General features: G+C 41.9%; 1 protein-coding gene across 1 annotated transcript in view; it reads left to right on the top strand.

Annotated features, from left to right (window-relative positions):
• Window positions 1–23,505, top strand: part of LOC130835707 (ATP-binding cassette sub-family C member 4-like) — a 159,268-nt gene that overhangs the window by 16,038 nt on the left and 119,725 nt on the right. Inside the window, exons 4-8 of the mRNA XM_057707455.1 lie at window positions 1,258–1,482; window positions 12,452–12,541; window positions 13,620–13,783; window positions 14,942–15,067; window positions 16,411–16,660. Coding sequence (XP_057563438.1) covers window positions 1,258–1,482; window positions 12,452–12,541; window positions 13,620–13,783; window positions 14,942–15,067; window positions 16,411–16,660 — 855 coding nt within the window. The remainder of the gene's footprint in view (window positions 1–1,257; window positions 1,483–12,451; window positions 12,542–13,619; window positions 13,784–14,941; window positions 15,068–16,410; window positions 16,661–23,505) is intronic.

Genomic DNA, 23,505 nt, shown 5'->3' with positions numbered 1-23,505 from the left:
GAGTGTTTGGTTCTCCTTGATGAGGGAGAAGGGTACCTTACAAGGGGTGACGAGAGGGAGGAAGTAGGCTGTGGGGTGGAGTGGCTGTTTGGCAGGGTGGGCAACTGCTGCTGTTTCTTTGCCTTTAATTTGGGAAAAGAAAATTGCTTTCCCTAAGTCTTACTCAGCAGGTGAGCTCCCAAATGCCCACTCCTAAGTCAGTGGTTTAGGATCTTATTTTTTCCTTGAGGAATAAATAATTGGTAACGTTTCTTCCAACCCAGCACCTGCAGTATATGACTGATGGCGAACCGTGGATAACATCATTTTTTAGCTTGGCTTCTGCCATGTTTAAGTTTTTACTCCAGGGAACATCCCAGCTTCAAGTGGGTACAGACATAATGAGGAAGTACCCTCTGGGGTGGAGAGAATAGGAACTTCTCAAGCCTGGTTTTTTTTGTGATGCTCCCACAGAAGCTGGGCTGCATTCTCTTGATCTATTGACATGTGGAGTTCCTGCTGGAAAAGTGTGGATGTGTTTGTGCCGGTATCTCAGTTCATAAAGGCTCTTAAAACAGAAGGTGTTAGCAAAGAACTTGTCTGCCATAGATGAACATCTTGACTTTCTGTTGGGCTGGGATGTTGAGAGTACAGGGATGGGGCAGGCTGCCAGCAGGGCTCATTCATATGGAAGCAGATATCTTACCTTTCATCTGCTACCTTTTGCTTATTCATCATAGGCCAGGACTCTCTTGGTATTTTGTCACGTGTGTTCTAAAGCAGCGGTCCCCAACCTTTCTGGCACCAGGGACTGATTCCATGGAAGACACTTTTCCCACAGATGGTTGAGGGGGGATGGTTCAGGCAGTAATGTGTGCGATGGGGAGCAAAGAGGAGCAGCAGATGCAGCTCCGCTCCCTCACCTGCTGCTCCCCCCTGCTGTGCGGCCCAGCTCCTGACAGGCGGACCAGCAAGGCTCCCAGGCCTGGGGCTGGGGACCCCTGTCCTACAGCACTGGTTATAGTATTTATGTAGCATCCACCGTGTACTAAGCATAATGCACTGAGGCTTTACTGTCTTTGAACATAAAATTTTGCCTTAAGGTTAGAACTATTGTCTCTTGTCTTGTAGAAGATAGTAGATCTGCGTATTTTTCTTTTAGATTAGCCATGGATGTAGCATTTTGTCAAAATACCTTTTTAACATGCTTATAATAAAAGTAAAGCTTGTGTAAGAAAAACTGGCATTTTTAATGAAGGTTTTTTTCTTTCCTTTTAGGAAGGCACAAGGGTACTTCTGCCCATATTTTTGGGCAAAATTATTAGCTATGTTGAAAACTATGATCCCACCGATTCTGCCACTTTGTACGAAGCCTACGGCTATGCTGCAGGGCTGAGTGCCTGTGTGCTGGTCTGGGCCATCCTGCACCACTTGTACTTCTATCACATTGAGCGTGTGGGGATGAGGCTGAGAGTAGCCGTGTGCCATATGATTTACCACAAGGTAAGTGTCACTCGATATCAAAGTGTGTACCTACCCTGAAGCATCACAAGTATTAGGGAAAGTTCTTTGTAAATTAAAAATGGGATCATTTACACTGTACTAGAGAAGCTTGCTATTTGCATCAAGTCAATTTTGCTGTTGTTGCTTAAGCAAACTTTTACTAATAAATGATAAAAAGTTTTCTATTGACATCAGGTTAGGGCTGTCTTTGATAACTTTTAGCCACAGGCACTTGCATAATACCCACCAAATTTGTAATGAAATCTAATGAAAAATAAGTATCAAAAGTATCAAATTGCTTTCAATGTTTTCATGCCTAAATCTTGCAGTGGTATTTATGGAAATTTTGTTGTTGTTCATTAAAACGTTCATTTACATCAAACTTGTGTTAAAAAAGTGAAATTCAGTGATCGGATCTATAAAATTATATCTAGAAGCAAAGAATGTCTTTGAGAAAGGAAATGATTATAATTTTAAAGGACCCATCTAATTATATTAAATACAACTGAGTAACTAAAGAAATATGTAAGTGAAACCCATGCCAAATACAAACTCACTCAGTATGTTCTATAGATATGATTGTTTTTAATGGTATTAAAGAAAATCCTATCGTGTTTGTGATAAAACTTGAAACTTTACATTGTTTTAGTAATTTTGGAGAGAATTTGTCCCTTGATTCAAGTTATTTTTTTAATATAGTATTTCATTTTATCTTTAGTATGCATCATAGCACTTTTATTAAGACCTGATTTGATGTGTTAGGTGACTTTGTTTGAGAAATGCCATGAAATTATTCTAAATACTGTTTTACCCTGGTCTTAATTAATGTAAAATGAGTCAGGATTTCAGGTGTCTTTACAAAGCAATTGCTACATATATATCTGTGTCAAGAGTAAATGGCTCTTTATTAACTGAATTCTGGATATCTCTTTGCCTAAGACTGTTTGCTTTAAAAAAAAAAATGCTCATTTGATTGTATTGCATACTTGCAATTTTTTTAGAGAGTAGATCTTAAATGTTCTCACCACACAGACAAAATAGGGTAACTATGACCTTTTCTTACGAAAATACCAAAATCATAACAAACTGCTGAGCAATGATCAGAAAAATTCTGGAACTCATCAGAAAAGATATGTTATATCCCGAGACAAAGAAGGGGTCAGAATGAGATGGTAGGAGAGAAGCGATCATGATAAAATCAAATCCTATACCTGTTGGGTGGGTGACCCACAAACTGGAAAATAATTATACCACAGAAGTTCCCCCACAGGAGTGAACGTCCTGAGCCTCACATCAGGCTCCCCAGGCTGGGAGTCTGGCAACAGAAGGAGGGGCCCCCAGAGAATCTGGCTTTGAAGGCCAGCAGGGTTTGATCACAGGAATTCCACAGGACTGGAGGAAACAGAAACTCCACTCTTGGAGGGTGCACACAAGGCCTTGCATGCACCAGGACCCAGGAAAAAAGCTGTGACCTCACAAGAGCCTGGGTGAGACCTACCTGCTGATATTGGCACGTCTCCTGCGGAGGCAGGGGTGGCTGTGGCTCACTGCAGGGACAAAGACCCTGGTGCCAGTAGTTCTGGGATGTATTCATTGGTGTGAGCCCTCCTGGAGGCTGCCATTTTCTTACCACAACCTGGCCCCACCCAACAGCCTGTAGGCTCCAGTGCTGGGATGCCTCAGGCCAAGCAACCAACAGGGTGGGAACACAACCCCACCCATCAACAGACAGGCAGCTTAAAGTCATCTTAAGTACAAAGCTGCCCACTAAACACGCCCCTGATATGGCCTTGTCCACCAGAGGGACAAGACATGGCACTGCTCACCAGTGGGCAGGGACCAGTCCCTCCCACCAAGAAGCCTGCACAAGCCTCTTAGACAGCCTCATCCACCAGGGGGCAGACAGCAGAAGCAAGAACTACAGAACAGAAGCCTGCAGAATGGAAACTACAATCACAGAAATTTAGACGAAATGAGACAAAGGAATATGTGCCAGATGAAGAAACAAGATTAAAACTCAGAGAAACAACTAAGTGAAGTGGAGATAGACCATTTATCTGAAAAAGAATTGAGAATAATGATAGTAAAGATGATCTAAGATCTTGGAGAAAGAATGGAGGCACGGATTGAGAAGATACAAGAAATGTTTAACAAAGACCTAGAAGAATCAAAGAACAAACAGAGCAATGAACAGTACAGTCATTGAAATAAACAAATTCACTAGAAGGAATCAATAGCAGAATAAGTGAGGCAGAAGAATGGATAAGTGACCTGGAATACAGAGTGGTGGAAATCACTGCCATGGAAAAGAATAAAGAAAAAGAATGAAAAGAAATGAAAACAGTCCAAGAGACCTCTGGGAGAACATTAAATGCACCAACATTATAAGGGTCTCAGCAGAAGAAGAGAGAGAGAAAGAAGCTGAGAAAATATTTGAAGAAATTATAGCTGAAAACTCTCCTAACATAGGAAAGTAAACAGTCACCCAAGCGCAGTGAGTTCAGAGAGTCCCAGGTAGGATAAACCCAAGGAGGAACATGCAGAGACTCATGGTCATCAAATTGACAAAATTAAAGATGAAGACAATATATTAAAAGCAACATGGGAAGAATGACAAATAACATACAAGAGAACTCCCATAAAGCTTTCAGATGATTTCTCAGCAGCAACTCTGCAGACCAGAAGGGAGAGGCACAATATATTTAAAGTGATGAAAGGGAAGTATCTATACTCAAGGATACTCTACCCAGCAAGGCTTTCATTCAGATTTCACAGAGAAATCAAAATTTTGCAAATAAACGAAAGCTAAGATTGAGTTCAGCACCACCTGAGCAGCTTTGCAAGAAATGCCAAAAGAACTTCTCTAGGCAGAAAGGAAAAGGCCACAACTAGAAACAAGAATATTACAAGTGGAAAAGCTCACCAGTAAAGGGAAATATACAGTAAAGGTAGGGAATCATCCACACAAATACAAAATAATATCAAAACCGGTAATTGTGAGAAGAGGAGAGTATAAGTGCAGGATATTGGAATTTCATTTGAAATTAAGAGACCAGCAGAATAAAACAAACTTGTATATATATAGACTGCTATGTCAAAACCTCATGGTAACCACAAAGCAAAAATCTACAGTAGATACACACAAAAAGAAAAAATAATCCAAACACAACACTAAATTTAATCATTAAATCACAAGATATGAGAACAAAAGAGGAAGGGAAGAAAAAAGACCTACAAAACTAATCTAAAACAATTAACAAAATGGCAGTTAGAACATCGAAATCAATAATTACATTAAAGGTAAACAGATGAAATGTTCCAACCAAAAGACATAGACTGGGTGAATGGATACAACAATAAGACCTGTATATATGCTGTTTACAAGAGACCCATTTCAGATCTTGGGACACATACAGGCTGAAAGTGATGAGATGGAAAGAGGTATTCCATGCAAATGGAAATCAAAAGAAAGCTGGGATAGCAATACCTATATCAGACAAAATAGACTTTAAAGACTCTTACAAGAGGGCTTCCTAGGTGGCGCAGTGGTTAAGGGGACACGGGTTCGAGCCCTGCTCCAGGAAGATCCCACATGCTCCGGAGCAACTTAGCCCGTGCACCACAACTATTGAGCCTGTGCTTTAGAGCCCATGAGCCACAACTATTGAGCCCACGTGCTGCAACTACTGAAGCCCATGCACCTAGAGCCCATGCTCTGCAACAAGAGAAGCCACGGCAATGAGGAGCCCACGCATGACAATGAAGAGTAACCCCCCTCACCGCAACTAAAAGAAAGCCCGCACACAGCAAAAAAAAAAAAGACCCAACACAGCCAATAAAATAAATAAATAAATTTACAAAAAAAAAAAAAAGACTCTTACAAGAGATAAAGGATACTACATAATGATCAGGAGATTAATCCAAGAAGAAGATATAACAGTTGTAAATATACATGTACCCAACTTAGGAGCACCTCAATATATAAGGCAAATATTAACATCCATAAAAGGAGAAATCAACAGTAATAAAATAATAGTGGGGGACATTGATATCCTGTTTTTATCAATGAAGAGATCATCCAGACAGAAAATTGATAAGGAAACACAGGCCTTAAATAACACATTAGAGCTGATGGACCTAATTGATATTTATAGAACATTCTATCCAAAAGCAGCACAATACACATTCTTCTCAAGTGCCTGTGGAACATTCTCTAGGATTGATCACATGCTGGGCTACAAAGCAATCCCCAGTAAACTTAAGAAAACTGAAATCATATCAAACATCTTTTCTGGCTACACCGCTATGAGATTAGAAATCAAATACGAGGAAAAAAATCTAAAAAACACAAACAAATGGAGGCTAAACTTTATGCTACTAAATAAGTGAGAGATGACTGAAGAAATCAGAGGAAATAAAAAAATACCTAGTGACAAATGAAAATGAAAGCATGATGATCCAAAACCTATGGGACACAACAAAAGCAGTTTATACAATCTTACCTCAAGAAACAGGAAAAATCTCAAATAAACAACCTAACCTTACACCTAAAGCAACTAGAGAAAGAAGAACAAACAAAACATAAAGTTAATAGAAGCAAAGAAATCATAAAGATCAGAGCAGAAATAAATGAAATAGACATGAAGAAAACAATAGAAAAGTCCAATGAACTAAAAGCTTGTTCTTTGAAAAGATAAACACAATTGATAAACCTTTAACCAGACTCATCAAGAAAGAAAGGGAGAGGGCTCAAATCAATAAAATTAGAAATGAAAAGGGAAAAGTTACAACAGACACCACAGAAATACAAAGGATCATAAGAGACTACTACAAACACTTATATGCCAATAGAATGGGAAACCAAGAAGAAACAGACAAAGTTTTAGAAAGGTACAACCTTCCAAGACTGAACCAGGAAGAAGTAGAAATTATTAGCAGACCAATCACAAGTACTGAAATTAAAACTGTTATTTTAAATCTCCCAACAAACAAAAGTCCAGGACCCAATGGCTTCACAGGTGAATTCTATCAAACATTTAGAGAAGAGCTAACACCGATCCTTCTCAAACTATTCCAAAAAATTGCAGGGGAAGGAACACTCCCAAACTCATATTATGAGGCCATCATCACCCTGATACCAAAACCAGACAAAACCAGAAGAAAAGAAAATTACAGGCCAATATCACTGATGAACCTAGGTGAAAAAATCCTCAACAAAATGATGGCAAACAGAATCCAACAATATATTAAAAGAATCATAAACCATGATCAAGTGTGATTTATCCCAGGGATGCAAGAATTTTTCAACATCCTGAAATCAGTGTGATACACCACACCAACAAATTGAAGGATAAAAACCATGTGATTATCTCAGTAGATGCAGAAAAAGCTTTTCCACAAAACTCACCACCCATTTATGATAGAAAGTCATCAGAAAGTGGGCACAGAGGAACATACCTCAACATAATAAAGTCCATTGATGACAAAGCTACAGAAAACATCACACTCAACAGTGAAAAGCTGAAAGCATTTCCTCTGAAATCAGGAGCAAGACAAGGATGTCCACTCTTGCCACTTTTACTCAACATAGTTTTGGAATTCCTAGCCATGGTAGTTGGAGAAGAAAAAGAAATAAGTGGAATCCAGATTGGAAAAGAAGAAATAAAATTGTCACTGTTTGCAGATAACATGATGGTATACATAGAAAATCCTAAAGATGCTACCATAAAAGTAAGGGCTCATCAGGAATTCAATAAAGTTGTAAGACAAAAATTAATACACAGAAATCTGTGGCATTTCTATACACTAAGAATGTAAGCTCAGAAAGAGTAATTAAGTAAACAATCCCATTCACCATTGCAACAAAAAATAAAATACCTAAGAATAAACCTACCTAAGGAGGCGAAAGACCTGTACTCCAAAAACTATAAGATACTGATAAAAGAAATTGAGGATGACACAATCAGATGGAAGATATACCAGGTCCTCAAATTGGAAGTATTAATATTGTCAAAATGACTATACTACCCAAGGCAATGTACAGATTCAACGCAATCCCTATCAAATTACCAATGGCATTTTTCACAGAACTAGAATAAAACATTTTGAAATTTGTATGGAGACACAAAAGACCCTGAATAGCCAAAGCTATCTTGGGAAAGAAAAACTGAGCTGGGGGAATCAGGCTCCTTGACTTCAGACTATACTACAAAGCTACAGATATGAAAAGAATATGATTGTGGGGCAAAAACAGAAATATAGGTGAAGGGAACAGGATAGAAAGCCAAGAAATAAAGCCACACACCTATGTTCAATTAATCTATGACAAAGGAGGCAGGACTGTACAATGGAGGAAAGACAGTATCTTCAATAAATGGTGCTGGGAAAACTGGACAGCTACATGTAAAAGAATGAAATTAGAACATTCTTTAACACCATACATAAAAATAAATGCAAAATGAATGAAAGACCTAAATGTAATACTTGATATTATAAAATGCTTAGAGGAAAACATAGGAAGAACACACTTTGACATAGATCACAGCAACATCTTTTTCAATCCCTCTCTGAGAGTAATGGAAATAGAAACAAAACTAAACAAATAGGACCTAATTATACTCAAAAGTTCTTGCACAACAAAGGAAACCATAAACAGAACAAAAGGACAACCCACAGAATGGGAGAACGTTTGTGGGTGAGTCAAAAATTATCTGCACTCTGGGTACATTAAAACTTCTGTTGGCCACAGTCTCTTATCAGTGCTTTCCATTTGAGGTTCCTGTCTTCCCAGTCACTGCTGTGCAGGTGTGAACATGTTACATCAGTTCATTTGTAACTGTGGTGTGAGCAAAACTGGATGCCCCACTTGTGATTTGCACAACAGAAGAGCAGCGTGTAGTGATTGGTTTTTTGTGGTCAGAAGGTGTGCACGTCTGCACACTTCTGCCCACACTGTCAGTATTGTGCAAAAAACTTCATTTTGAGGTGTTAAAAGCATCCTCCCTATAGTCCTGATCTTGCTCCATTGGACTTTCACCTGTTTGCTCCCCTGAGAGCAGCCCTGCAAGGATGAAGGTTCACTTCTGATGAATTGAAGAAAGCAGTGCAATCATGGCTCGCAGCTCAGCATAAAACATTTTTTAATGAGGGAATACGAAAGCTTGTTGACAGATGGACAAAGTGGTTTGAAAAGTAATCAGATTATGTGAAAAAATGATGTATTTGTCTTTTCTAAAGTTTAATTAAAATAAAGTCTACAGCCAGAGTGTAGATAATTTTTGACTCACCCTTGTAATTTGCAAATGATGCAACTGAGAAGGGATTAATCCAAAGTGTACAAACAACTTATGCAGCTCAATATCAAAAAACCAAATAACCCAATCAAAAAAATGGACAGAAGACATAAACAGACATTTCTCCAAAGAAGACAGATAGCCAAGAGGCACAAGAAAAGATGTTCAACATTGCTAATTATTAGAGATATGCAAATCAAGAATACGAGATATCACCTCACACTAGTCAGAATGGCCATCATTAAAAAGTGTACAAACAATAAATGCTGGCGAGTGTGTGGAGAGAAGGGAACCCTCCTACACTGCTGGTGGCAATGTAAATTGGTAAAACCATTATGGAGAACAGTATGGAGGTTCCTTAAAAAACTAAAAATAGAGGTACCATATGACCCAGCAGTCTCACTCCTGTGCATATATCTGGAGAAGAACATGATTTGACAAGATACGTGCACCCGAATATTCATTGCAGCGCTGTTTACAATAGCCAACACATGGATGCAACCTAAATGTCCACTGACTAATGAGTGGATAAAGAAGATGTGCCACATGTATACAATGGAATATGACTCACTCATCAAAAAGAATGAAATTATGCCATTTGCAGCAACATGATTGAACCTGGAAATCATCATACTTAGTGAAGTAAGTCAGGTAGAGAAACATAAATAGCATATATCGCTTTTATGCAGAAGTGAAAAAAAATGATACAAGTGAATTTTTTTACAAAACAGACTCACAGACTTAGAAGACAAACTTATGGTTACCAAAGGGGAAAGGTGGGTGGGAGGGATAAACTGGGAGTTTGGGTTTGTCATATACACACTACTGTGTTTAAAATACATAACCAACAAGAACCTACTGTATAGCACAGGGAACTGCTCACTATTCTGTAATAACCTAAATGGGAAAAGAATTTGAAAATGAATAGATACATGTATATGTATAACTGAATCACTTTGTTGTATATCTGAAACTAACACAACATTGTTAATCAACTATTCCCCAATATAAAATAAAAATTTTAAAAATAGGATAACTATGTGAGGTGATGGATATGTTAAGTGGTTTTACTACAGTAGCCAGTTCCCAGTGTGTATTTATATCAGAACATCATGTTGTAACCTTAAACACATACAATGTTTATTATTTAACAAATAAAATCCTCATCAAAGATAAAACTGAACAATTTAAATGGAAAGTATTGCTTCCTTTCCGTATTTGCTACTTATCTAGAGCTTCTGTTTCTTGGGATACTTTTCTTTTTTCTTTTTTTTTTAAGCTCTTTATTGGAATATAATTGCTTTACACTCTCGTACCAGCTTTTGAGGTACACCAAAGGGGATACTTCTCTCGGCAAAATGGGAGATGGCTTCTTCTCCTCTTTCCTTGAGCAGAGTCTTGTTAGTCTCAGGGCTGTGTGGACCCGGGGGCCTGGCATCTCACTGTCTGTGTGGCTCCAGCCCTTGAGCTGGTTTCCTCCTGGGTGACGTCTGAATAACATCAGTGCCCCCCGTACACTCTAGTCAGGGGTCTTCTTTGCCAATCATTGTTATCTGTGTTATTCTGTTGCACCTTCTACTGTTTTTTGGATGAATACTCAGACTTTCCCACAAGTTAGCTAAATGTTTGTCTTTCAGATCCCAGTTAGGTCCCATAAACACACAGGATATTTCACCAGAACTGCCCTGTGAAAACCTTAAGTTAGGTGTGAGGAGATGGTTCAGTCAAAGCTCGTGCTTTGCTGCACAGCTGAGCCATTGTCCACCTGTTTTGCTTTCCCGTCCCACTAACTCTTTGAAACATCGCCTTTGGGAAACCTGATCTGACCTGGCACATTTGCTTATGTGAATGTAAACATCTCTCACAGCCATTAATTTGCTGGCTGGATTAGGCTAAGAGAATTGTCCCTTTATGAAGTCAGGTATTGTTGGGGTTAAACCAGAGACATAACCTGAACTTCCAGAAACATGGGAAAGACCAGTTTCTTCATGCCCAGCCTTGCTTCTAGGATCCTGCTGAGGTGAGGAAATAAGACCCTTTTTTGAGGGTTACAGGTGGGCTGATTCCTTAGAGGAAAAGCTGGTGCTGCAGAGCAGCTCTGGAAGGCCCCTCTGAATATTTGTTTTATGTTCAGACCTACCTGCTAATCCCTGGTCCTGGGAAGAAATCAGGTTGGGTGTTAGAAATGGAATGGGTGCTAAGCTTGTTTATAATTTTGAATGATCTCGTGGGATGTATCATATATAAAAATGACTTGTCATTTATTTACCTCTCTATAACTTTGTTAAAATTACTTTTGGCTTTCGATGATTGATTTTTTAAAAATTGTGGTAAAATACACACAACATAAAATGTACCATTTTAACTCTTTTAAGTGCAGTGTTTAGTTAATATTAAGCACATTTACATTGTTGTGCAGCCATCACCACTATGTGAACTTTTCCTTCTTCCGAAACTGATCCTCTGCACCCATTAAACACCAACTCCCCAGCCCCCTCCCCTCAGCCATCACCCTCTACTTCTTCTCTCTATGAATCTGACTACTCTAGGTGCCTCGTAGATGTGGAATCACACAATGTTTGTCATTTTGTGTCTGGCTTATGTCATGTAACACAGTGTCTTCAAGGTTCATCCATGTCATAACAGGTGTCAGAATTTAATTCCTTCTTAAGGCTGAGTAATATCCCATCATAGGTAACTACAACATTTTGTGTTTCCATTCATCTGTCAGTGGACATTTGGGTTGTTTCCACTTTTGACTCTTGTGAATAATGCTGCTGTGAACACAGATATTGTACAAATGTCTATTTAAGTCCACGCTTTCAGGTCTTTGGAGTACATTCCCGGAAGCGGAATCGCTGTGCTATATGCTAACTTTACGTTTAATATTTTGAGGAACTTCCATACTCTCTTGCATTGTGCTTATATCATTTTACATTCCCACTTGATCAGTGATTATTCTGTTTAATGTGATGAGTAAATGAAAAGTTTTTGTGAACTATGACATTTTGTTTGGATGTGTGGCTCCAATTGGTGATCTGTTGAAAGAGCTCATGGTGGCCTCTTCAGGTTCCTCATATCTCTAGAATATTTTTCAGAACTTTTTACCAAATATAAGCATTGTGCAAGGCAGGTTGTGTGTTTTTGGTAAAAGTCAGCAGACTGGCACTAAGAATACAGGTTCCTCACAGGAACAGTGCTGTGAACATTATACTCATTCATTTCAGGATGAGGAGACCAAGACCAAAGTGTTTAAATGATGTCATACATGGAATTAATGACTGATTCCACATTTATAGTCCAAGTCTCCCAATCTTGTTCCTTCAGGCAGCCTCCCCACTCTCACCTAAGTTGGCTCAAAATTATTTTGGTTGGCTCTTAAATCTAAACTTACATCCCTTTATCTTTTGGGCATGTGCAAGTTCATTGAGAAACAGGGTGGGGGATTTTGCTTCTACCTCCTATTGTTCCCTTTGCTGTCCTTGTGGGTGTGACTGCCGCCACATTGAGGAGTTGAAGGATAAACGTGGGTCCCTGGAGCCCTGCTGTCAGGGGTCATCCTGCTCACCCTGACACCACTCAAGACCCCATGAAAACCTGCTCCATTTTGTTATGTTCTAAGAGCGACTTGGTATCACCATAGGAATCCAGTTTTCTGTTTCTTTCTTATATTTCAGGCCCTTCGCCTGAGTAGCTTGGCCATAGGCAAGACCACCACAGGCCAGGTAGTCAACCTGCTGTCCAATGACGTGAACAAGTTGGATCAGGTAAGCTGCCCCTGAGGGATCCTTTTCCATTTCCTGTCCTTCTTACTGGGTTTAGCTTATTGGGATGCCAGGTGCTAGGTTTGGCATCGGCCAGAATTCTGTTGAGGATGTAAGGCAGAATCTTTTTATCCAGCTCTTATTTCTTCTGTGTACAGCTTAGATGTAATTATATATGTTGTCCTATAGATGAGAGTTTTGTTTTTCTAATGTTGCCTGCACCATACTCCAATAATAAATAGGCAGTGTTGTTCTTGTGCAGCTTGGTTAGTGTCCCTAAGGGTCCTCCTGGAGGGGCCCTTCTTGGCACGCTGTATTTGTGTTGCTGGCTGAACTGTCTTCCTCCTCCTCTGGATGATGAAGGCCTGGTCACAGGGATTGTTTTATTTCCTGTGCCCTGAATGGTGCCTGCTGCATAGGGAGCCTTTGATAAATAATGCCAAGTGGGTGGTCCCTAGCCAGACACAAGCTACTCTCTGCTGTCCCATCACATGCTTTTTTTGTACTTACCTTATGAATAGATCACATGATCCAGGGTGTTGAGGCTGTTGGTCAGATCTGTTTTGCACTAGATCCCTTTGAATTATTCATTCATCAAACATGAAGTAAGGCCCGTCCTCAGTTTCAGGGATGGATAAGGCTCAGTTTCTGCCCTGGAGAAGCCACAGCCTGTCAGGGAGGTAAATACACAGATAATTACTGGAGAGTATGGCAGGTACATAATATAGGCTTTCCTGGGGTGCCAGAGAGCCCCAGGGAAAATGGGGGCTGAATTTTGGGGCAGAGAGAGTTTGGGGAAGCCCTTAGCTCCTCTATGGGGGGGGACAACATTGTCATCTTCATCTTCCTCCCGAGGCTGCTGGTCTGCTTCCTGGGCATCCCTGGAGCCAGCTCTGTGCGGCCCCGGAGCAGCTTCATCTGGGGCGGATGCTTAGGCTTCTGCTTTAGGAGGTTTAAGACCATTGAGATCGTGTCTGTGTAGGTTCATGTCTGTTCTTTCAGAGGAGATTGTTTCTATACTGTGTCCTTACTGGTTATGTTTTCATACAGTCCTAAGAAGGCTTTGTCTTTTTCTTTTAAGGTAACGATATCCTTGCACTTTCTGTGGGTGGGACCACTGCAGGCTATCACAGTGACCGCCCTGCTCTGGATGGAAACAGGAATATCGTGTCTTGCCGGGATGGCGGTTCTAATTATTCTTCTGCTTTTGCAAAGCTGCATCGGGAAGCTGTTTTCATCACTCCGGTAAGAGTAACGCTGGTTTAAAAACTGTAATTGGTAACATCTACCGTCTGCCCGACACTTTTGTTTAAAAACAAACAGAAACATGCCTTCTCTGGTCTCTTCTTTGCATGTGTTGTAGACCCTTCAGACTTATCCAGTGGAGGCTCCAGCCTTAAGCTGAAGGCTGATCTTGCAACAGGAAAGGTGACGGCATTTGCTCTTTCCTCACAGCTAGCTTTTCAGGCACCGTAGCTGAATAAGTAGATTGTCCTTAAGCAGAATATATCTATGTCCAAGTTTTTTAAACATTATTAAATAGTAATAATTTTTTAGGCCCTTTTCTAGCTGCATATATTTTTGTTATGCTTGTGTTAGAGCTTTTTCAGGTATGTATGTTTGTGTCTTGTTTTCAATTCAGTGTTTTCATTGTTATAAGCGACCAAAGGGCAAGGCTGATGTTAATTAATTATGTATTTATAAAGCCCCACATTCCCAGCAGCGTATGTGATAGAAAAGTGGCTGGTGATGCAGAGCCTGATGGTGATGAGTTAGACCTAAAACAGGTCCCAGAGGGTTGGAGTTTGGGTCATGGTCCGGGTTGTCGGATGATGGAGATTTTGTGCCGTTTGAGGCTCATTGAGTTCTTTGCATGTGTGTGAGCACTTCTATGTGTGGTGTATTTCTCTACTTGGAATTTCCTTTCCTCTCTTTGCTGTGGAGACATGTTCCTTATCCTTTGAGGCCCTGTTCTGATGCTACCAGGTCTCTGAAGCTTTTCTTTCTCTCCTTTCCCAGGGGAATTCACAGCCCCATCTTTTCTGCTCCCCAGCACTTCACTCCTATTTTATTACAGCTCAGCCACTGTCTTCCTGTTAGATTCGTGCCTTCCTACCCAGCTATGACCTCCTTCAGCAGATGCTTTATATCTGACTCATTTCAGGTCTTCTTTAGTCAATACTGCAAGTTCTCCAAGTTACTTCTTGAATGGGGCTGAATGGTTGACTTCCTAATTGAAGTCTTTCTCCATTTGTTCTTTGAGTAGGACCTGCCTGTATTGTCAGCACAAAAGAGCTGTAGGGGATCATTTGATCCCTGGTCTCGGGCTGGGCTGCTGATGTTCCTGATAAGGAAAGCTGGGCTGTGGTCACTAGAGCTCCTCTCTCACATCTGTCCCCTTAGGAGTAAGACCGCAGCTTTCACAGACGACAGGATCAGGACCTTGAGTGAAGTTATAACCAGCATCAAAACAATAAAAATGTATGCTTGGGAAAAGTCTTTTGAAGACCTTATAACCCACTTGAGAAGGTATGTTTTTTATGTATATCAAACCGTATTTTTGTACTTTTCTATTTCCTGTTTTACTGAATGAATTTATAGGTCTTACCAAGATTTCTCATTACAGCAAACTCAAATACTATCCACACCCCCCCACATGTGGCAGGAAGATTAGGTAGACTAGGGGAGTATGTAATTTTAACCTGCTTTTCCATTTACCATCTTGTTAAAGGAGAAAAATATGTGCTGCTTATTTATACCAAAATGAAATTCCAAATATTTCCTAATACCACAAATCCCAAATAAACAATGATTCTAAGATGTGAGTATTTGAGACAATGACATTTGAACCAAAACTGTCATTTATGCTAAATAGCACAACTGGGGGGATTGTAAAGACTGGGTCTACCTGTATCAGGCCAAATGAATCAGTGTTATTCATTCCACATACCGCCATAAAAGCACTGTTTTTTTTGTTTTGTTTTTTTGCTTTGCTTAATGTTTGTAAAATTTTTTTATCTTTCTTTTAAATATCTGGTGAGTGTTTATACTCCAGCACAGGGCCCTTAGGATTCTCCGGGAGCTCCCTGTCACCTCTTACCTTGCACCTTTGTGGGCCCCTCCCTCTGCTGGGAATACACTCCCATCTTCCTTCTTCTCTGGCCTCCGCCAGGCCTGACTGACTCCCGCTCATCTTCTCAGGTTCCCCATGCCTGTGACTTGCTCTGACTCCACTGCTCCAAGTCACACGCCTCTGCTCTGTGCTCCGTGGGGGCTGCGCTGGCTCCTCTGTCTAATGTCTTGGTGTCTCACAGTTTTGGGGTGGTTTATTCTCTTCCCCCACAAGTTCATGAGCTCCTGGAGGGGACGGACTGTGTCTTTCTGTCATCAGTGAGGAGCCCAGCACAGGACTTGTGGTTACGAATGCTTGTTGAATGAATGTTCAAACCCAGTCTGATTGACCCAGAATGTTTAAAAGTGTGACATTTAGCCTCCATTTAGTTGGAGAGTGAGGTGGTGATGCAGGGTGTGGTCCTTGTGTCGGGCAGACCCCTGGGTGTGCACTGTGTAGTGTCTGCATGACGTGAGGGATGGTTTATCTTTTTTTTTTTTTTTTTACTTTACCAAAATCTGTCTTTATTAAAGTGAACAAATCATTAGTGCACCATCCCAAACGTATAGAACGAGGGCTGTAATTGGCTCAGCTTGCCTGTTTTCAACTAGGCCAATGCCAGCAAGAGTACCATTCACCGGGATGGTTTATCTTAATCTGCATCCACTCCCTAGAAAGGGGCCACTCACACAGGGCACTTGAATTCATGTCTTGGATGTTGATGCTTCTTTTAAAATCTATTTCCTACTCTTTTTTCCAGGAAAGAAATTTCCAAGATTCTGAAAATTTCCTACCTTAGAGGAGTGAATTTGGCATCATTTTTCGCTGTAAGCAAAGTCATGGTCTTTGTCACCTTCATCACCAATGAGCTCCTTGGCAACATGATCACAGCCAGCCAAATGTTTGTGGTGGTGACGCTGTACGAGGCTGTGCGGTTGACGGGCACCCTCTACTTCCCCATGGCCGTGGAGAAGGTGTCAGAGGCAGTCGTCAGCATCCAAAGAATCAAGGTTTGGTGACAAATAATTTTTGAAGTTGTAGGTGGATTTTAAGTAAAATGCCTCCTTTTACTTGGTGTCACTGTGTTCCTGTTAGATGAGGTTTAACTCTTTCAGTGCCAAAGCTGATTGTCATTCCAAAATGTCTTACATACTCCCCTCTCTTCTTAGGTAGAGTGCATTATGAATATGAGTTTCCTACTCATTTATGGGCTGTAGTATAAATAGCTGTGGCACAGGGTTCTTGATCTAAAGTGATGATTGCAGGGCAATTAAAATGACTGAAAGCAGAAGAAGCACACAAATTTCATCTCTTGTGCTAACTTGAATGGCTAGGTAGTAACTGTGTTCAGTCCTGGGGTGAATAGGATTCTTCTCTGGGCTGGGAGGGAAAGAAATTGCTGAGAGGTCCCTGTTCCTTGGGCAGGAGAAGGGTCCAAGGTTCACCTGGTTCTCTGTGTTTAAACATGCATTGTTTCCTCCATAGATGTTTTGCTTGTTGATGTCTGAGCAGGCCTTTTGCATCTGCCGTTTCCTCCCTGTCCTCTTTTCACTTCCTGCTTAATCCTCTCTCTCTGGCTGCCCTCTGCCTTTCAAATCTGTGATTTCCTCTATATCCACTACCTCCTTTTCCTAAATGTCCCTGAATTGCCAGGGGCAAATAATTTACATCACCAAGATAAGGGCTTGGCACACAGCAGATGCTTCAGTATTCCTGTGTTTATGAATAGGTCTCACATGATAAATAGGCTCTGTCAGCCGGCCTGGGCATGAACTTGAGTGTCTGGACTTTATGAAAAATCTGATCTGTTTTGTTCCTACCTCTCCACAGTGATGGACAAGCCAGGAATAAATCTCTAGTGAAGTTAGATAACTCTGGGTGTGATTATATTTTATTTTTCAGTCTTGCCATAACAGCTGAGATTTTTTTTGTGATGAAGTTTCTATACTATAAAAAACTATTACCCATAAGACATATGAGTCATACGGGGTCAGTTCTGGTCTCCTGAGTTTATCGTTCTTTCTGATGGGAGCTTCTAGCAACCCTGTTAAGGGGTAGTCCATGCAGTTCAATCAAATGTCTTTTATGAAGCTCTCACATCTTGAAAGAGAACATTTAGGAATATCCTTGGATTGGAGGAATGTTCTGAGGTCACATGGTAACCTGTCCAGATGGAGGCTTCACACGTGTGTTGTGCTGCTGTGGTTTTGTTATTGTTACTGCCGTAGCTGCTGTCTTCAGTCGCTGCCACCAGAGCTCGCTGTGTGGTCTGGGTGCTCCTGAAGCCTTTACAGGTCATCTCATTTAATCCTGACAACAATTGAATGGGATAAACATGAGTGTCCCCACTTTACAGATAAGGAAACAGGTTCCTATATCAGGCGAAATAGCTCACCCATCCTCATATAGCTTGCAAGTGACAGAACTAGGATTCTGCCCAAAGCCTGGTTTTTTAAACCATTGTTACATTGCCTTCTTAGTACCACTGGCATGTGGAATATCTCCTTAAGTGTTCTGATCATCTAGTCTTACTCTGAAGACCTTTAAAGATTCCCTGTTTCTTGCAGAATCAAAATTTTAAAATCTTGGCTCCACTGGCCGCTCATTTGTTTCCCAGCTCAGGACCCTCGACTCTGGCGGGGAAGAGAGGCTGTCTGTGACCTGCCACATTCATCCCTCCTTTTGGTCTTTGCTCACTCTGTTCAGCTCCCTGGGCTGCCTTCTCTTCTGTCCTTGATTTAAGCAAATGCGGCTGAGCCTGTAGCAGCCCCATGACCCTCTCCCAGCACTTTTGTTCATGCTGATCTAGGGCTTCCATTTATGTGCATGACCAGTCCCGCACCACCCAGCATCATGTCAAGTGGGGTGATCCTGACTCCCCAGGAGTATTCTAAGCCCCTTCACAGCAGACTGTATCTGGTAGTCCGTTAGTGCCTGGCTCATGTTGAACACATCATGGGAATCAAATAAATACTGGATGGACTGAAACAACAGTTACAGGAAACGGCTGGGACCCCACAGAGGCCCAGGGTGGCCCGACCTGCACTAGAAGCTGGAGAAATGCAGGGGGAGGGAGCGGACTGGAGTTAGGCCTTCCTGCAACATCGGGCCTTGGGGAGGGGTCTCACCCCAGGGGAGCTGGATCCTATCCAGAGTGGGAATAGGTCTGAATCTTCCTCTTGTTCTGTGTGTCCATCTGTGTATCTCAGACCAGCCCGACTGGACTTGGTGGACCTGCTCTCTAAAGAGAGGAGCTGTCCCTGCACAGCCTGGTGTTCATGTAGACTCTGCTGGCCTGGCTCCTGGGCTGGGCTCTTGGGCCTTGTGGACGATTAGAAACACTCAATCATATTTTGTTAACAAACTTAGTCTGACTGTCTTGCTGGCTGTCATGAAACAAAAGATCAATACCATGAGGCTTTATGGTAAAATGCATCTCTAGTCAGAAGGTGGTCTTGAGACAGAATTCCCTCCTCTTTGGAGTTGGTCAGTCTTCTTTCTCCTGAGGCCTTTGACTAATTGGATGAGGCCCACCCACATGATGGAGGATAATCTGCTTTACTCAGAGTCTACTGACTAAATGTTGACCTCATCTAAAAAATACTTTCACTGTAACATGTATTTGAGCAAGTGTCTGAGGACTGTGGTTTAGCCAAGCTGACATAAAATTAACCATCACACCCTCCTGAATCCCCATCTGTTCCTTTGAGCTCCTGGATGTGACTTTGTCCTCAGTAAGCCATGTGTCTGTGGGTTTCTTTCCCTCCCTGAACTGCAGACTTATCTAAAGGGCGGGTACAGTGCCTCCTTCATCTTCATACTCCTCCCAAATAGCAGGTGCTCAGAAAATGTGCAGCTGAAGGAACCATCCAGCTCCATCATGTCTGGGCTCCTGCAAATGCCTAACCATGAAGCCTGGTTTTAGTGGAAAAGTGATAGCTATTATTCTCTGGTGGATTATGTGATGCACCAAGGACTGTACCACAAAAGGAGTCCTGCAGAAGGTTTTCAGGGAATTGCGCTCAAATATTGGGTAGGATTTTTTATTTCTTTTCCACCAAAATGCACCTGCACTGTCTGAGGCTTGAAATTCCTTCCCTTGTAGGTGTGTGCAGTGACATTAACATTATGACCTGGGGAGAACTTTGAATTTTCCTGGCACTGATTTTGTCAAGCTGCTTTGTCTCCTGATGAAGGAAGCACCTTTGATTTGGGCAGAATCTTCCCTCATGTACATAAAGTGTCTGGCAGGAAGGTGGTCTAGGAATTGAGAGATCTGTGGGCAGTAGTTGTTTTCAGTAACAGTGGGACAAATGCCTGAGAATGAGAGTGGTGAGAAGGGTTGGTGTGAGTGTGGCAGACTGCTTCCTGGTGGGTAGAAGTTATTGGTGAAAATTTTTTTTTTTTCTTTTAGACCACAGACACTTCTTCAGCCCATATAGTTTGTACAACCTTCAAAAAAATTCTGTTCTGTAATTCACGAGAATCACCTGGAGTGCTTATTGAAACTAAATGATCACACCTTGGAATAACTATTTTTAAAATTTAAAAAATTTTAAAACTTTAAAATTTTAAAATTTATGTATTTGACTGTGTTGGGTCTTCATTGCTGAGCGCAGGCTTTCTCTAGTTGCAGAGAGCAGGGGCTACTCTTCCTTGTGGTACGTGGGTTTCTCATTGTGGTGGCTCCTCTTGTTGTGGAGCATGGGCTCTAGGCACACAGGCTTCAGTGATTTTGGAACTCAGGATCAATAGTTGTGGTTTGTGGGCTCTAGAGCGCAGGCTCAGTAGTCGTGGCGCACAGGCTTAGTTGTTCTGTAGCATGTGGGATCTTCCTGGACCAGGGATTGAACCTGGGTCCCCTGCATTGGCAGGCAGATTCTTAACTGATTCACTAGGTTGCCCAAGGGATCTATGTCTTTAGTAAGTGCCCTTGTGTACCCGAAAATAAGTCACATTTTGGAAACATTGCTCTAGTTGTCGAAAAAAGCAAACAAACCCAAAATATACCTTAGCAAATATAAAAGATGCTAGGATCTTGTTAAGACTAAAGCCAGTTGAGAAAAAAAAAAACTTTCTTGGTTTATGCTAGACTTTTCAGGGTCAAATTTGAAAATTCTTCCAGTCACTTGCTGCACAAAATAACTGTGGACCTACCTGATGCCTGGCTCAGGCTAGATGCATGTGTACAAAGGCAGAGAAGCAAATGCAGAGAAATCCTTCCTGCTTGGAGTTTGTGTTTCATCGAGTAGGGGGTCAATAAAGAATCAAATAGTGAAACTCACTGTGGATGTGCTTGTGTGTCTGTGTCATTAGACCTTGGAAGGAAAAGTCCGAGGTGACATGAGGTGCTTTGGCAGAATCACTGGCATAATTTTGGATGTAGTTCTTCCTGGGAAGGCTGAGGAAGTTACCTGGAGAATTATGTGTGTGGGGATGGGGGAGGTGTGAGGCTGAGGGTTTGCAGTTTCCTGGGGATGGTGATGTGACACAGGCTTTTAGTGCACAAGAAGGGGATCCATGCATTTGAGGAAACAGAATGTCTGAGGCTACAGCATAGAGAGACTGGAGGCCTGAGCATGGGACTGTAGAGGACCCTACAGGTAACATTAAGGTTTTTAGTCTCAGAGCTCACCCTGGCTGCAGCCTGGGGAAGGGGCCAGGGAGGTGGGGTGGGGACCCAGAGCAGAGGCAGGGAGACGGGTCAGGAGGCTAATGCAATACATAGTCCAGGGATGAGATGATGTAGTTGGTTTGGGGTGAAATAGAGAGACTGGGCCAGATTTGAGAGCCACCAGGGCAGGTCTTAAGTTGGGTATGGGGGGAGGGGACAGGTGGATCTTGGGCTGCTTTGGGTTCTCAGGCTGCAAAATCTCCTGGATTCGCTAAAATAAGGAATACTGGAAGAGGACCAAATCTGGGGAGGTGAAGAGCACGGACTTAGTTTTGAATTCTGAGACCCTTTTGCAATGTCTGTGTTTGCTGTAAGACCCACCCCACCGACCAGCCACTGGCCTGATTCAGCCTCCTTTCCTGTTATCTAACAGGTAATAGGCAATGATCAAATGTCCACTTTTCTTCCTTTCCTTGCCTCTCATATAGATGTGTTAATGCCCAATTATAAGGTGAAAATAGCAGCAGGAGTGGAGTAAAAGGTCAGCTGAGTTCACTGACCAGGTGATCAGAACTGGGTGAGATTTGACCATAGATGGGCTGGAGGCGTGGTGGGTACATAGAGTTTAGCACACAGTGTGCTGTTAAGTTTCCACTGCCTTCTGCAGCCTGGCACTCAGTAGACGGGATGGGCCATCTCCCAGGATTTCCACTCAGGTCATGTCTGGAAGCCTTAAGAGGGAAACCACCACCCCTGCCCACCGTGGAGGGGGTGCGATAGTCCCTACCCACGAGGCAGACCTACACGTGGGCCTCATAGTTTTGTGTCTTCTTCTTCACACATGCTTTTCCATTTCCTTTTTCCATGTACAGAAACTGAGTGATTTATTATGACGTTATAGGTTCAAGAAGTCCCTTTAGTTTTCTCTTAGTAAGGAAAGAGGACTGAAGGTCTTGGCATTGAATGACTCCAACAGGATTGTAAATATCTTAACTTCAAAGCACGGAAAGTCTTCAGTGACTTTTATATCCAGTGACATGTGTCTCTGAGGTTATACAGTTCACAGAACTGCTTAGGGTTTCCGCTCCCAGCCACTCGGAAGTCAGTCTTTTTAGCTGCAGTTCTGATGTTGATACTTTCCTGCATGACCTTTCCTGGGTCTGCACTTCATGGGTCTAATAGCAATTTAATTTCAGCTCCTCCATCAGCCTGAGTCCTGGAGAAAAATGCACGCAGCTCTTCTGGCACCTTCACAAGCTGGTCATGTGTTGAATGGAGTCTCCCTTAACCCCTGGAAGATCGTGACGTCTTTCCCCACTCAGATTTATTATTTGTGGACAACTGCTCAATAGATTTAATCCCTCGCTTAGGGCATAACTTTTTCCTTTCCTTTCCTTTCCTTTCCTTTCCTTTCCTTTCCTTTCCTTTCCTTTCCTTTTTCTTTCCCCTTCCTTTCTTTCCTTTTCTTTCTTCCTTCCTTTCTTTCTTTTCCTTCCTTCCTTCCTTCCTTCCTTCCTTTCTTTCTTTCTGACTGACGAATTTCTATTCTACTATGAACACACTGAGTATTAAGTTTTTTGTCTTGGTAACATGCTTAAGCTGAAATTGGAATTTCTGTCTAGACGAAATGTATAACATACGTGTATAACCTTTTGCTTGTTGCTGTGTTAGCTCAGACTATGTAAGGCGGTAGCCATGCAGTCAGTGGTTGGACTGGTTGGAACCAGCCCTACAGTCTGTTCCTTCCCTTAGCTGATGCCCACGATGGGCCGACGCTGTGCAAGGCTCGGTCTTTAGTTGGAGTTGGGACTATGTAAGTGCAGGAATGACATAGTGTCTCCCCTCTATGTGACTTAACATCCCTATGGGGATTCAGAGGTAGGGAGGACAGTGCCATCCGGGGATGTCCTGAACTGGTTCCCAGTAAGATTAGTATTTGAGTTGGGCCCAGAAGGATACATGGCATTAATACTCAGGGCATCCAGGCAGAGGCCACTTGGGAAGTGTGGACTTAGGTGCTGATAGGTCACTGGAGGGTGTTAAGTGTGGTGGACATTCTCAGAGGTGTTGTGAAGAGATCAGGATGGAGTAGAGTTGGTATAGGTTCAGTGGTGTTGGGAGGGCTGGGGAATGAACCAGAAAAAAAAAGTTGTGTCGTTATTTGAAACGATTAATAGTGAGATTCTGAAATTATGTTGTTTCAAGAGGAAAGAAGAATTGGGAGAGAGATGAACTGTGACA

The sequence above is a fragment of the Hippopotamus amphibius genome, chromosome 14 (assembly GCF_030028045.1).
Source record: "Hippopotamus amphibius kiboko isolate mHipAmp2 chromosome 14, mHipAmp2.hap2, whole genome shotgun sequence".
In the NCBI taxonomy this organism is placed as follows: Eukaryota; Metazoa; Chordata; class Mammalia; order Artiodactyla; family Hippopotamidae; genus Hippopotamus; species Hippopotamus amphibius.
This window is presented reverse-complemented; position numbering and strand designations above follow the sequence as displayed.